General features: G+C 31.0%; 1 protein-coding gene across 1 annotated transcript in view; it reads right to left on the reverse strand.

The window, feature by feature from the left end:
• Nucleotides 1-1840: 1840 nt before the first annotated feature.
• The window catches only part of LOC145241371 (ras-related protein Rab-39B-like), a 55959-nt gene continuing 40909 nt past the window's right edge, over nt 1841-16890 (reverse strand). Inside the window, exon 2 of the mRNA XM_080104250.1 lies at nt 1841-14233. Within this exon, the coding sequence (XP_079960376.1) occupies nt 13807-14233 (427 nt within the window). The 3' untranslated portion in view covers nt 1841-13806. The remainder of the gene's footprint in view (nt 14234-16890) is intronic.

Raw genomic sequence — 16890 nt, forward strand, 5'->3', positions numbered from 1 at the left:
TTGCACATCTTGAAGCAGATGTGACATACAAATTGAGCAAGCTCCACTGAGTTGACTTCCTTTGGGGTCTAAAGGGTATTTCTATGAACAATTTCTTATCAAACCAGCAGTAGACTTGCAAACTTTGCTGTATACTAAACAGAGCTACACACACACACATACATACATACATATATATATATTAGGAGGCTGTACAGCATTACCTGGTCATAAAATATGTTTAAATATATTTTCATTGCTGGAGATTTCGTATTATTTTAATTTCATATTAATTGTTTTTTTATTCATTAATTAATTTTCCATGCATAATGAGATAAATATGTTAATTTCATATTAATTGTTTTTTATTCATTAATTAATTTTCCATGCATAATGAGATAAATATTTATTGATTTTAAATATTTATTGATTTTAAACTATCAGTAAAACTAAAATCTATAGATTACTCCCACATGTGTATTTTTATGTTTTTGAAAATTATATGCACACCTTACGAGTTTTTACAGTAATCAGATCCCCCCCCCCTCACATCCACAAAAAAAAACAAAAAAAGAACTTTATATTTAGAAATTTCAAAAGAATCAGAATTGATAATTTAGAACAGAATCGGTAAAAATATTAGAATCGTCCCATCACTAATATATATAAATAAATGTGCAAGAACTTTTTAATCCTAAATGCTATGCAATTATACATGATGTAGAAACTCTGCATAAATATTTAAATCAAATGAATCATCCAATAAGAAACCATCAAAAATGAAAAAGTTCGTTTTTCAAAGAATATGCAAATTACTTAACTTTATTTAATCGCTCGCATATCCATGACTGAGTATATTAAGTTTGTTTTAATAATTTTTAAATAAAAAAAAACAAATGTAGGCTTTTAATATCAACGTAAATACAACAAAAAACTTGACTTATACATAATGGTGTTCTAATCTATTATTTATGATTAATGGTTCACATATTGTATTAACTTTTATACTAGGTCTACTTAGGAGGCCATTGTCGCCCAACATATGTGCTGCTTCTTTGAAAGCATCTTAACATTGTTTTTCTGTCTCAAATTTTTACTTTGTCCAATGAGGATCGCTGGCACAATGGATAAAAGTGCTAAGTTAATCAGTTCTAAGCCTTGTGGATATTGAAGATTCAATCCTCAATATGGGAGATACTAAGAATGCAATTACTAATTGCTTAAGACTTCTACTTAATCATGGTCAATGGAACTAAAGCGTGCTACACTCGTGAATTAAATAAAGGGTTCCATTCAAAATTCTGTACTAATTCCTAGGTTTTACCTGAATTTATAGCATCCAAAATGTTGTGACAATAATATCCAAGTAGTCCAAATAATCCAAATAATTTTAATGACTAAAATTTACAAGGGTCATTCCAAAAGTAAGGCCTCCTTTTTTTTTAACTCAAAACCTAAATTGTTGAAGAGCTACGAAGACTAAAGTGGTACCATTTAAAATGAGCGACCTTTTGTGCTCCAGAATTTATTTTTCTACATAGTGATCACCATTCTCAAAGCACTTTTGCCAAGAATTTAATGATGCATCTCTGCTTCTGAAGCACGTCCATAACAGAGGATGCTTTTCTTAGAGTCTCAGACTGTCAATATCTGCAACAAAGAGATGAAACTTTCAGGCCGTGAATGCATAAGTTCAGTTATCGTAACACTGCAATTTGTAATCTCCTCTCCGATCCATTCAGGTGAAATAAAAACTAGGAGACATTACTTTTGAAACGTCCATTGTGTATTGCACAAGATTTTTTCCAATCATTATTTATAAATAAAATAAAATCAAGTCAAGTCTTTAACACAAATGAAATACAATCAGAAAGGGTTTGTCTTTATCAACAAGACACACAAAAGTACAGATCACAACAGAACGTTTGGATTGAATTCTCTAAAACTTTATCACAATAGCAAGAATTTTTTTTTTTAATTTTAAAAAAGGCAAGTTCATCCATGATAAAAACACCCTCCCATTTAACACAAAAAGACAAAACAACTTGAAATTTCTAGTCACTTTAAAAAAAAAAAAAAAAAAAAAAATGATTAAATTGGATAAAAAACAAAATCAAGTTATTATGTTTTTTTTTTCTAAAATTTAACTTCTTTTAAATTAATTTTTATTTCTTTGGCAAATTGAAGTTTTTACGTTTTTATTTCTTTTCCCTTTTTTATTTAAACTTCTGCAGATGCGTATTGAAATATTAGACTATCATCCATATAGATGCTGATATTTTCCTGTATTGATCATAGCTGAAAGTTTATTAATTATGTATATATTACTGTTCACTCTTACATCTCAAAATCAACCAAGAGAAGAAACTAGATGTGTTTGATTCCAAGTGCCTTAGAAAAATTCCAAGAATCAAATCACCAACTGAGAAGTCAGAGATCAAACTGACCAGCAGGTAGTATCATCAATAATCTGCAAGCAACATCCAGGCTGGTTCGGACATACCCTAAAATTGACCCAGAGAAAATTGCCAATTAAGTGCTCCAATGGTAGATAATCGAGAGATCTGATTGCAACAGGAAAAACTGGAGGGACACTGTGAATCTGGCTTCAAATTGAAAACAATGGTATACTTACGCTGCCTCATGCATTGCAAGACATCGGGGTTTCTAAGTCTAAGCAAGTAAGTCTTATATTGTGCACTATTGTGGCACCAAAGTTTGTAGCGCAGTCTTTTTTAGTCATATATTCTTTCTATAAAACAATATAGATTTTATGCAACGTTTTATTATTTATATATTATCACCAAGAATATATCTATATTCCTAGCGAATTCTGAAACATTCTTAGATGCAACGTTAAAAACACTTTATATCGACGTGCATAAATATGCAATTTCTTTTGTGGTTAATGTTGTTATTGCATTTTATTGCAGCTTTGATATTTTATTTTCATTGATTCAAGTTCAATGTATTTCTAAATTCTATATTAACGTTATATCATATTTGCTTATTGATTTTGAACACATTATTCTTAGCAGGACCTGTGGAAATTCCGTGTTTAATTAATTAATAAAAAATGTTTTAATTTAATTCATATTTTAATTTTATTTTAATTAAATAAAATAATACTTTCCCCATTGTCAATGATATCAACATGTTTGCATTGCACTCCTCCCTCCTCTATTTGCATTCCTCTCACCTTTCTTCTATTTATATCCACAGTGTAAGGCTCTATTGGGGGGGGGGGCTGTGAGAAATGTGAAGTTGCCCCTTAAGTTATCATAGCTCCCAGGTCCACTTTGGTCCAAAAGTTAGTTAGGGTATCTGGTGCTACTAGATCAGGCTGTCTGAAGGTACTGGCTTCCTGATCAAAAATGCACCAAACATTACAGGAGACTGGGGACCGCCTGTGAAATTAACATTCCCTTGACACTTGCTCCTTCAGAGGAAGCCGGTTCAACTTGTCTAGGGTGAATGCTGTACCAACAACACATATATATAACTATCTATGTAGATAGAAGAGCAGGAGGTATGACAATTTTTTTTTTTTTGCATACATACACAGACGGAAGACAGTTAAGTAAGTATTAATGTATGGATTATAGATTAATTAGTTGTTTTTTTATCTAAATTTCTTCTAATATATACCTTGTTATAATAATAGAGAAAAGATGTTGATGGTAATAACATTTTATAATGTCTAATAAAAAAAAATCAGGGTTCATTTTTGTGGGGTTTTTTTTTTACTAGGATGTTACTGCTTATCAAGGCCTAGAGGTCACTCGAGGATAAGGGTTCATATGCCTCTTGAGAAGATCTTTGTTCTAAGTAAATGTGACTCCTTGAAAGATTTCAAAATGGCATTCATCAAATGAGAAATGTAAGAACTCAAATGAAACTGAACAGAAAATTTAATTATTTGATAAAATCATTTTAATGTTCTTTTAAAATCAATTTTAAATACAATTTTAAAATTTTGTTTTGTCATTTTTGATTTTATCAATGCTTTAAGAGAATAGAAAGTTTAACATGGATTTATCGTTGGCAACTTTGTAACCCATTTTCCTTATTCTGTCCTTTAATCCCCACATTCCATGAGTGATTTTTTTCTAACAAAGGTGAAAGAATTGCCGTTTGCATGATTGGAATCCATCTAGCCCTTACCATAGGCTAGTTTTTTTGTTTTTTTTTTAATCTTGAATTAATTTTTTTTTTTTAGCTCCTTAGATGAAGTGGCTTTATGCCTTGTTTGGAGCAATTTCCATAACAAAATACATAAGATTTTGAAGTTATTCAATTATTACTTTTTTTATTATTCATTTGGTTATCAATGTATTAATCAAAAAAATTGTCATAAAACTATAACTAATTTTGTTAAGATATACAATTACTGGATGTAAATAGCTTCTAAACTTTCAGACTTTTAATGCATGAAGGATTGTAAAATGACTTTCTATTCAACCATGTAAATCCTTTGAAATTCCTTTCAAATTTCAAAATGTCACAAAGTAAATCATTTTCTTTTTAACTATTAAAAAAATTAAAATGGTTGAATTGTTTATAGAGAAATTAAAATGCATTCTAGTAAATTTAATCTCGTAATTATGTTTTTAACACAATTTTATTTTATTTTCGTTTTGCATCTTTGATTTCAGTAAATATTCAATTAATGATAAATTTACAAAAAATAAATAATGAAAAAAAATAGTTTAACAGATCTAGACTGAAACTAATCAGCTCTCACCACCTTGTTTGATTCTACACTGAGAGAATCTTTTCCAACTCATTACCATGTTTGATATTGTGCCATAGAGAATCTTTTTTAGCCAACTTATTAGACGATGAACAGTTATATCTTTTTTTAAAGCCGTGTTAAATATGTTCATTTTTGTAGACAACCTTACTATATAAGAAATAGATGACTCTTTACAGTTGAAACAAATTAACTCTCAAAGTTAAAAAAAAAAAAATAAAAAAAACTTGTAGATGTACCTTAAAACTAATAAAAAATCATGGAAAATTTATTTTTAAAAAATTATTACAATATTGCAAACATTGACATAATAAATAAAAGGAAAAAGTGGAAAAAAAAGAAAAAAGAGGAAGAGAGGAGAGAAAGGAGGGAAAGGAGGGAAAAAGGAGAGAGAGAGAGAGAGAGAGAGAGAATCCAATATTTTTCAAACACTAATAAATAAAATGTTGTTCAAATGTTTGCAAGTTCCATTAAAAAAAAAATACATGCCCTTATCTCAAAATGTTAAGCCATAAAGCAAATAGGATTATTTATCATTTATGTTATTTTTTTTTTTCAATTTTTCTTTTTAAATATAAATTTATACACATTAAACATATAAATGGATGTCGAATAGAAGCATGAGTGAAATTAGAAGCCAAAACAAGTGACGATGGCTGCGGATTAATAATTTGATCAGCCTTGTCTAAAAACAAGTGGCTCACTTACTGACAGAAAAAAAAAACAGCTCAAATAGCCATGGCTCAAGCATAAATTCAAAAATTACATCAGTTTTTGCTTGATATTCATTTTTCAAAAGACAAAATTCAAAAAAAAAAGTGTTCAAAAATGAATTAGACTTGAAGGCTGAATGATGCCACAGGATTAAATGGATATTTTTTTTTGTTTTGTTTTTCTTTTAAATAATAAAAAATACAATCATCGACAGAAACCCATTTTTTTTTTTAAATATCCAGAGAAACATACTGGAAAAGTTTCTAATTTCCTTGATAACAAATTTCTTGATCAATTTAATATACAGTTATCATTTTTTTATTATTATTATTGTTATTTTATTACAATCACACAAAAGAGCCATTTTTATTTCTTATTAGTCAGAGTTTTGCCAATAGTCAAACACTTACTATCATGTTAATAAGAAATAAGTAGTTTTCATTTTACATTTTGTTCCTTATTACAAGATAACATTACAGGTTTCAGCCATATTGTTGTATTAGACTGCAGCAGCACCACTCTTATGTTCAAACTTTCTTTACCATGATAGAAGCAGTGGCAACATATTGATATCAGAGCTATGCTGCCTGGAGCTCCTGTTCCTAGCAGGCCATGCATGGTAGACAGATCAGATACCTAGCGGTATTACGACTTCAATCTAATAAACAGGGCTCTGTTAAAAATCCGGAAGGAGTTGGCATTGAGATCCTTTATTTCTGCCTCCAAGTGCGGCAAGTAAGAACATGTCAGATGCAAAACCATCGAGTGAGAATAACTAACAACGTTGCTTATCTGCATATGCTACCACCACTCCTTGTGTCAACCTTCTCCAACTTTTAAACCGCTTGACAACTCATTTCCCGTTTTTGAAATTTTGAGATGAGGATTTATTATTAATATTATTTGGATTCTTCAGACTACTGTTCTCATCTTGAGTGTTATTTTCACAATATTTCAGTAGATTTATTAATAACCTCCAACCTTCTCCAGGTGCATTTTGTCGAACTCTGAGAATCTTTACATCAAATTCAGGAATCTGCACAGAATTTTGAATGAACCCTTTATTTAATTTACGAAGGTAGTATGTTCTTGTTCTATCAGCCATGACCTGTAGCTTAGTGGATAAAGTACTTGTAAAATTCAATTGTGACACTTTTCTGGGGGTTGAAGGTTCAATCCTTAGTATGAGCGACACTCAAAATACAATTACGAATTACTTAGAACTGTCATGGCTGATTAAATGAGAGCATGTTATCACATGGATTAAATAAAGGGTTTCATTTGAAATTCCATGCAGATTTCCAGAGTTCAACAGAAAGATTCCCAAGTTCCATAAGATACACCTGAAGGAGGTTAAAGATTACATCTGCAGAAACATTGTGAAAATAAGAGGAGAATAGTCCGAAGAATCCAAATAATACAAACTCATTTCCTATCTTCATCCCTTAAGGAGACCTCAATATATAACTCTTCTTTATTATTGAAATGCACCAAGATTCTAAGACGATTGGAATACCCCTTTTTTTTATTCTTTTTTAAACAAAATAATAAGGCCCTTTTTCCCATGACGGTGTGATCGAACAAAATGGTACCAGATCTATGTATAAAAGACATGGTGTGTTTATCAAATTCTTTTACACTTATCCTTCATGAATGCGCACAATATGCTTTTTAAATTAAGGGACTATCACTTTTCGCTATCACAATTGTTACCAGGCTACAGATTTTGATTTCAAAATTGGTGGTTTAAAAATATTCAGGAATTCTGACTAGACTTTGAAAAATAAAACCAAGAAAATAAAAAAGGAATTTTTTTTTTTTCTTTTGGTTTGAAAAAACATACACAAAACATTGATCGGGAATCAGAACATTCTGCTTATTATAAGCATAGCCCATTTTTATCTTAAAACATGTAGGATTTGCTTTACAGGCATAGATATCCGACAAAAACGATTCAAAAATGACACTGCGAAAGTGGGGGGGGGGGTCATTTGTTCCACTGACATATTATCCTGATCAGCCTTTTCTTCTTAAGCAAAAGTAACCATCCGACAAAGTATGTCAGTTGAATTAATGATTTACAGAAACTAGGGTTGTATTCCATACTGTCTCTTTTAAACAGGTATGAATAAAAAAAAAATTTTTTAAAAAAGGAGAGAGAGAAAGAGGGGGGGGGGAAAAACAAGTGTCAAGAGAAAAAATATTTTTTTTTTATAAAAAAAAATTTTTTTGCAGAAAATAAATGAGCGTTTAAAACAAAAATCAGGAAACAAAAATATTTTGCTCCAGTTATCGGCAAAAAATTAAAAATAGATAATAATAATAGGGGTATTCATTGTCTCTGAAGACTGTACGGAAACCATATATATAAAATATATATTTATAGTCTATTAAAAATAGACTATAAAACACCCACATATGCTTGGTAAATTCTATAAGATTAGAAGGACAATATATATATATATATATATATATATTATTTTATGTAAATATTATTCATTACTGCATTCACTGAAAATACTTTGGTTTCATCCGTCCGATCATCCAGGAATTAGGAAACATTTTGAGTTACAATAACAGAAATAAAGTCATCAGTCTCCGTTAGCATGAAACTGTACTGTGAAACAGAATTTTTCTTAATTTCCAAATGGATGAAACCTAGATATCTCCACTGGATGCAATAGTGTATAATATTTAAATAAAATAATATTGGTTCTTATATTACTTACAAACTAGTACTTTTTTCTATTAATACGATATACACACGTTTGTGTGTGTGTGTGTCATAATAGTAGAAAAAACTATTAAAGTAGTACACATATATATATATATATATATATATATATATATATATATATATATATATATATATGGTCTTCAGAGACAATGAATACCCCTATACCTATTATTGCATGTGTAATTGTGAGGCAAGGGTTGCACAATCACCGAATGCACATTTCCTAAACCAGTACTTCTTGAATCCAGTGGCTAGAAATGGGACAACAATGCATATGTAAGGAAGGAAATATGTGTATGTAAGAGGAAGCAACTCTCCAAGACTGGAGAGAGCGATAATTACCAGTAATAAAGTTATCACCAAAAAAATAACCAATATATAAAATGCGTTTGATTTTTGCTTTGTTTTTTGGGGGGTTTTTTTTGGGTTTTTTTTCAATTGAGCACTGATAGGTTTTCTGCATTATATAAAAGTAAGACTTTTTAAAAAATATTTCCTTAAGTATTTTCCTTAGTATCTGCAACCAATTTTATATGTACTATATTTATTATTTTATGTATCAACATAAAATTTCCTACCCTGATGAAGCTATTTTTAGCGAAATATTGGACTTACAACAATAGTAAATAAAAATGATTTCATCATTATTTCTGACACTTCAAATTTCTCATTTAAATTTTATTCTAAATAAGTGTCTTCTAAAAGTGTGTGACCCTCTTTTACTTTAAAATTTTATGTATCTATTTTTAGTATTTACTGAGATAGTGCTCAATGTGTAATTAGAGCTAGAAGTTTGCCTGTTTATAGAAATGACTATGGCTGTATTAGAGTTCAAATAGCATTTAAATCTGATCTAAATTTTTATGAACAATCTAATGGTGTACACAAAGTAAAACTTTCAAATTTACACGTGAAGAGGTTTCTGAAGACGCAGGATGAAAATCATGCTGAAATTATTTTATATAAAATTTTGATATTAAAACTAGGGAAAATTAGGCAAGATTATGTGAATTTTAAATATTTGAACAAATTCCAATTTGTTTTACGCTTCTCTCCGGAAAAATTAATACCCTAAAATTAACACTTTTTTTTTTAATGAAAAATTTAGTAAGAAACTTCTATTTTTTCTCTATGTGCATCATTGTAACTGTATTTCTTTTATTGAAGCCCAATGAAGATTTGCTTTTATTTTTAAAGAAAAGAATCAAAATTGGGTCATGATTAATGCTTCCTGTAAGACTTCAGTCTTATTTGAAAAAAAAAAAACTATTTGCAGATTTTGAGTTTCCATCCTTTTATTTATACAGGGTTTGGCAGAAATATCTCCCACATTTTAAACTTTCAACTATATGTTGCTAATGAACTTATGCAAGTGCCAATGATGTTTTCATTTAGCTAATAACTTGCCATTTAGTTTTCAGATATCCTCATTAAGCAATATGGTTTGAACTGGTGCACATTGCGTGTTTATCATAGAAACCTTTTTCAAGATTGGTGAATCTGTAACTACAACACAGAGCTTTTCGAGTTCATTACAAGTCTGGACAGCATGATGCAGTTCCAGATTTCCCCCCACTCTTTATCTGTGCCTAAACCTAAACGTAGATTCCATGAACAAAGCTTCTTTCTTAGAACTGCATGCCTGTGGAATTGTCTTCCGTTTGCCTGCTTTCCAGCTGACTACAATATGGTTGTCTTCAAGTCCAACATAAACAAGTTCTTGATGAGACGTTCCACTTAAGTTAACAAATTTACCGAATTTCCATTTCTAACGATTACTATATTGTCCAATTGACTACTGTACACTCTTAACCCTTATCCTCGAGTGGTCTCTGGGTCTTGATAAGTGGTTATGCCTATGTAAAAAAAATTTTTTAAAAAAAGATAGAAAATCAATGCATTTATGGGTTGTAAATTTCAGAGCTATAGGTTCAGCACTTAAAAGAAACCTAAGGCCTCAAAGCGCTCAAATGCCAGACAGTATAGGATCTGTGATACATTATGTTAATTCAGTCTCCTTCACATTCAGCTCACAAATATGCTTTGGTCTTGGGATTATCTGTTGAACAGTCTGAAGAATTCTACACACTGATATGCAGTTTCATCTGTACAAATTAATGATTGCTTAGAAACTGCACGAGCACAACTGGAAAGATCGCATGTCAAAATGTGAGAGATATTTCTGCCGCACACTGTATATAAAAAATATTAATTCTGCATTCTTTTTTATTAACTAATAAAATGATTAAAAAATATTTATTGTCATCCGATTCTTATAGTTTTTCATAAGAGTATGTGAACAGATTTTTATGGATTAATCGAACATAGTTAATTTCAAGAAACCTGAAATATGACACATTGTATTTTACGAAACGAGGATGCTTGTGCAGTATAAGGAAATTTCAAATAAACGCATTTTAAGTAGAAAAAAATAAAATAAAATAAAACACTATTATATACCTGCATATCATGTTGAAATTAGTGAGTAAAAGAATTTCCAAAAATCATGAAAAATGATGAGTAAAAAAAATAATTACAAGATGAAATTTATTAAATTATAGATTTTTATCAGTGCTTCTATATCATGACAAAATAATATTGAATTTCAAGTAAAACAAATGGTACCTACATAATTGTCATGTCGCAAACAGTAACATATTAAAAAATTATGGAAAACTATAAGGTAGAAAAATAGATATTCATGAAAAACAGTTTTCAATAAAGTTTAGATGAGCAATAAAATTTGTCCATTTTGAATTACGTTCATTACTTGACATAACAGAATTAATTATCTCCCCTGTCAACTTATTTCTTTTTTTTTAGTGATTTCACTTCATTTCATAAATTTCTTCTTTCATTAATAATTATTTTTCTATCTGATCGTTTTTCGTAATTTTTGGATATGGTACTATTTGAGACTTGATAATTATGTGGGTACCTTTTTGTTCACTTGCAATTCAATATTTTTTCGTTATGATATAGAAACACCGTTTTATCATATTGGGTAATGTTGAAGTTCTTAAAATTCAGGGGAGGTAACTGAAATTCATGATTTTGTTAAAATAATTGTAATCTGCCATTAAAGTAGAGAATGATGGACTGCTATCTGTTTTTTTTTTTTTTTTTTTTTTTTTTTTTTGTAAAATAAAAAAAATAGTTCTAGTAGACTTCTACCTGATCATTTTTCATCGTTTTGGAAATTTAATCTAATTCCAACATGAGATATAATAGTTTTATTTTTTTTACCTGAAATGCATGTTTTGAAATCGAATTATAACTGTATAAACACTAAAATAAGATTTTTTTTTAATGTGTTTCAATCCATTTATTGAATGTATGTAAATAAACCTAAAATATAAGTATTAGAGAAGAGATACCACACACATATACACACACAAAAAATGGACCATTTTGTAGCCAGGGTGTTTTGTTTAACCAACTCAGCTGTGGAGAAATAAACAGTCCAGCAAGGTTGCATAGGTTCAAATCCTGCTGAGTGTCAGTATTTTTCTCTGATCATTATTTCATGTTTGAGTCTCCAAGCAATTGGTTTGCTTACAGAAGAGTTAATTATTTTTTTTATTATTATTTTCATTTTTTTTTTTTTGTCTTCATATCTCATGGTAAGACTAGACATTTTTTGAACGGCTTCCTACTTTTCTTGTCTGTCTGTAGCTATTTTGTTAATGCCGTGGGCCATGGAACAGGTACTCATCAAATGATCGTCTCTGGTTTTAGCCAGCCTACGAGACAGCCTTAGTCTATTGACATTAATGTAGAACACATCTTGGAACATTTCATGACTTGACAGCAGGTGATCTGAGTGTACTAACTGAGACATCATTGCGAGACACAATTTCCCATGGAAGCCTTTACAGTGAAACTGGCAATTTTCTCTTAATGATGAACTGCAACTAGGATTGTGTCATTTTTAGCATTTTGTCATTCACCACATCTCGTATCAATACAAGAGTACAGATCATTATTATACCCAGCTTTTCTCACGTAACAGTATTCCTGCATTTTGTAACATTGTTTACACCTGCATAAAAACTCTCCCTGCAGTGGATATATATATATATATATATAACTTTGTTGTCGTCAGTTCACCAACGGGAATCAATTATGTTGTCAGGGTGACACAATCGTATTGACACATCAGTTCTTGTTAAATCACCAAAGTTAAGCAATGTTGACCCTGGCCAGTACAAGGTAGGTGACCACTTGGGAATATCAGGCGTTGTATGCAGGAGGATATCAACACTTCTCTGCAAGAATTGTAAAAAAAAAAAATAAATAAATAAATACAAAAATAACGTTTTCATCTCCCGTAATCAATATATTACAAGCGACTGAGAACCGTTTTTAAATTTGATATTTCCATAACACTTCCTCTTTCATAGAAGAAGAGGAAGAGGCTTCAACCCACCTATTGTGATTGCTGCTGCTGCTGCTGCAGGGTGGGTGAATAATTTATTGACTCTTTTGACATCTGTACAGATTTGTTTCTGTAAAGAGTCTCGACTTTGATTGATGTTGCAATAGATGTATACATGAAGTACATTAAAAAAAAAATCTTCCTATTAAATACATCAAATTTCAGAAAGTTTAATTGAATAACATCTCTCTCTTTCTTTCTCTCTCTCTCTCTCTCTATATATATATATATATATATATATATATATATATATATATATATATATAATGATAAAATACACATAAAATGAAAGGAGATGGAGACAGAATGCATCAAAGACAAAAAAGAAAAACAAATATGTTTGATTTGGATTTTTTCCCCGTGTTTGTTTTTCTCTTCAGTCTTTCATACGGCATAATCACATTGACACATCGGTTCCCATTAGATCAGCAAGGATAAGCAACATTGAGCCTGGCCAGTACTAAAATGGGTGACCATTTTGGAATTCCAGGTGCCGTATGTGCTCTCCGCTTATCTCAGCATTGTTTCCAGTCATCCTATACCTTCCCTTGCCACTGGACTCAAGCAGTGCCGATTCAGGAAAGGTGTATTTAGGGATTGTGCAACACTTATCTCATAATTACACATGCAGCTCCCCTTAGAGAGGGTATCCATTGTCTTTTAAGACTGAACGGAGGCTTACATATATACGTGTACATATATATATATATATATATATATATATATATATATATATATACATATATATATATATATTAACAAAAAATCAGCTCGTTAATAAAAAAAAAATCATTGTGGGCACTTTACAATGAAGATGTATCACTCAAGATAAGAGTTGTTGTTAAAAGTTTAATCATCACTGGGTGCCTTGTGACCTTATGCCTAAGATAGAACTTAGCAAGTATCGACGTAAAACTTATTACTTGGACAGAATTCTAAAAAAGAATTTTTTTTTAATGTGCAGATCAAGATAATTTGTAACATAAAAAAAATGGTCTAGATTACTTAAAAAATTTAAAAAAAAAAAAAAACACTTCTTAAAGAAAAAAAAAGATGGGGCTGAAAACAGAAAAAGTGTCAAGTAGTGATATTGCCGAATTAACGGTAGGACTATGGAAATTTATATAAAAAAAAAAAAAAAAAATTCTTTTTTAAATAAATTAAAAAAATATTAAAATCAACAAGCTAACAACAGCCACCACCTTCCGGCTCTCCTTCGACTAAATGCAAAGTCTCTTTTGGTCGGGCAAAGCCGTTTTTGACGCCATCCCAACCTTCTTCAACGGTGATTTTTCCCTCTTCTAACATTTGATAAATGTCTCTGGCAACAACCAAGAACGCTTCTTCCACATTCGTCCCAGTCTTGGCGGAAGTCTCTAAAAATCGGAGTCCATGATATTCTGCGAATTGGCGCCCCTCACGAGTCGTGACTTTGCGTTCATTATCTTTGTCTGACTTATGTCCTACAATCACATAGACGGCCTTGTGGGGTTCGATGTGCAACTGAGATTCCTTCAGCCAGTCTTCTAAGTGCTCGAAGCTGCTGCGCTTGGTGATGTCGTACACAATCAACGCACCAACGGAATTTCGATAATACGATCTGGTGATGGACCTGGGAAGAACAAAGGAAAATAAACTTGAATAAAAAACAAAGAATTGAATTCAAATAAATTTGATCTCAAAACAACAAATGCAAATATTCCATCAGAAAATTTAGAGATGGAAATGTATGGATTGTGGTAAAATACCTGGTTGACATTCATCTATATATATAAAAGCGAAAATGTGTGTATGTATGTATGTATGTTCACTTTTTGTTTAGGTCTTCAAAAGGCTTTTTTCCAGCGGATTCTCGAGGCCGTTGCTCATTTTTAAAACTTTTTATATCACGTCTAAATGATAATATCTACGACTTAACAAGGGGGATCGCCTCTCTATTTAATTTGCCTGACTTTGAAACGTTAAATATTCAACATTTTCGGATCGGCACATGTAGAGTCATCTTTTTTGTATAAGAAAAGCGAAACTGGATTCAAACCGGATGTAAACGTCACCTTTAACCATCCGGCAGTAAAAGGATTTGACCTCATTAAAAACTGCGATGTTTGACATTCACTTTTTGATCGCTCTTACATTGACTGTTGCTGTAGCTCAGGTGTTCAGGGTCAACCTATGGGTCTCAAGGCTCCGGGTTCGAGCCGACCTGTCACCAAGCCCCCCCTCCCTTATTTTTATTTTTTTAAATCGCTGTTTTTTATTGTTTTGTTAAGATTAGTGTTGGGGCATTTTTTGTCTATTAATTCTATTTTCGATCCTTTCCAACTTCCAAATAGCGTCTTTACTTCTGGCAGAAACTAATTACCATATTTATCATAATTAATGCTAACCAATGAGAATAAATAAATAAAATAAAATAAAATAAATAAAATAAAATAATTAACCAATGGAAAATAAATAAAAAATAAAAATGTAGAAAAATTGTTCAAAACCAGTTAGATTAACTTATCCCCGACGATGAATCATGAAAGATTGGAAAGTACTCGGACTTATGATAAATATGGTGATTACATCAGCCAGTTCCTACCAGAAGTGAAGACTTATTCAGAAGTTGAAAAGGATCGAAAATAGAATTATTAGACAAAAAACGTCTATTTTATTGAATGAAATATGCCTAAGAAAAAAATGCTGCCTAAATATATATATATATATATATATATATATATATATATATATATATATATATATGAGAGAGAGAGAGAGAGAGAGAGAGAGATCACATACTGTTGATGCTTCAACCCCCTCACCAAGTCTTTTCCTCTAAAATGTTCTTCTGAATTCTATTTTTTTTTTTTATTTTACTTCAGTAAGTTTTAAGAGATCAAGGGGCTCCCTCCTGGAGCTAACACTTGATTCTGTTATGATTTAAATTTATATATCCGAGGGCTCTTTTAAGAATAGATGATGTTCCCTTTATGGCTGCTATTTGTATTTCGTTACAGCTTGGTCTTCCAGGGATTGCTTCTAAGTATTTCTGAAGATTCTTTTTTATTAAACCAGTTGCTCCTATCACAACGGGTATAATGTTCACTGTCAGGTAAAATGTGTCAGAAAACCCCTGCTGGTGTAGATAAAATAGATAAAAAAAAATTCTTATAATCACTTTTTTCTTGGAGTGAGAGGGTGGTTCTTTCTTGGCAAAAATTACATCTTTATCTTAGAGTGAAAATCTGTTTTTATTTTTGTTTAGCATTTTCTTATTTAAATCTATCGTCCTTTTTTGCTTTTACCAGAATGCCTGGGGGAGATGAGGTGCATACAAACCTGCTGAGACCTTGCCGACATCAAAACTGATCTTTTTCGGTTGCTTTTAATTGCAACAGATGGTGTAATGGATACCCTCACAGATTATGGAGTCATTTATTCAGAGTTCAAATCCTCGCATATCCATTGTGGTCATTTATCATTTACTCATGTGATAACTTAAAGAAAATGAACATTAATGCACCAAAATCTTGCATTAGAACTGTACACTTTTTGTAATGTACTATATCATGCAAAGGGTATTCCATCCCCCCCCCTTACAGCACTAATACAGTAGAGAAAAGTGTGAGTATCAATTCCCCTTCTCTGCCCACTATTTTTTGGTTGAATAGTAACAGATGTTGTATGAATTGTTTAGCATAATCTGTGTTTTTCAGAATCACCTCATTTTTAAAAGAGTAGCTTTGATCTTAAAAAGCATCTAATTGTAAAATCATTGTTCAAAAAAGAATCAATATGCCATAATATATTGGGTTAACTATGATAATAGACATAATATCAAGCAAAGCTATAACAAGGGTTGCAGAGTCAGAAGGAGTTTTAGATTTTAGAAAAGAGGTTGAAGTCAAACTCCTAAGAATTCTAGGAACTGGAGTCAGATATTTTAAAAATCTGATTAAAAAAAAACAAACAAAAACAAGTGAAGCATGCACGGTCCCCCGTGAGTTCACAGTGAATGAGGATTAAAAATATGACTAAGTTACGCATTGGCCTCCCCTCCATCCATTTAGCGCCAAAAGTCCCTATGGGATGTCAAATTCTGATGAAAATGAACAAACAGTGCAGTTTTAGGTTGTAAATTTGAGTTCTGCACCATGCAAAAAAAGAAATAACTAAGTCCATCATTTGCCCCCTACTATTTACCCCTAAAAGTTCCCAAGGCCTTAACATATTTAAATTTGAGTTCAGCATCATGCAAACCGGAGTTTTCCTAGAAAATCCGTTTGG

This window comes from Euprymna scolopes, chromosome 20 (genome assembly GCF_053919585.1).
Source record: "Euprymna scolopes isolate OS-2025 chromosome 20, ASM5391958v1, whole genome shotgun sequence".
Classification (NCBI taxonomy): Eukaryota; Metazoa; Mollusca; class Cephalopoda; order Sepiida; family Sepiolidae; genus Euprymna; species Euprymna scolopes.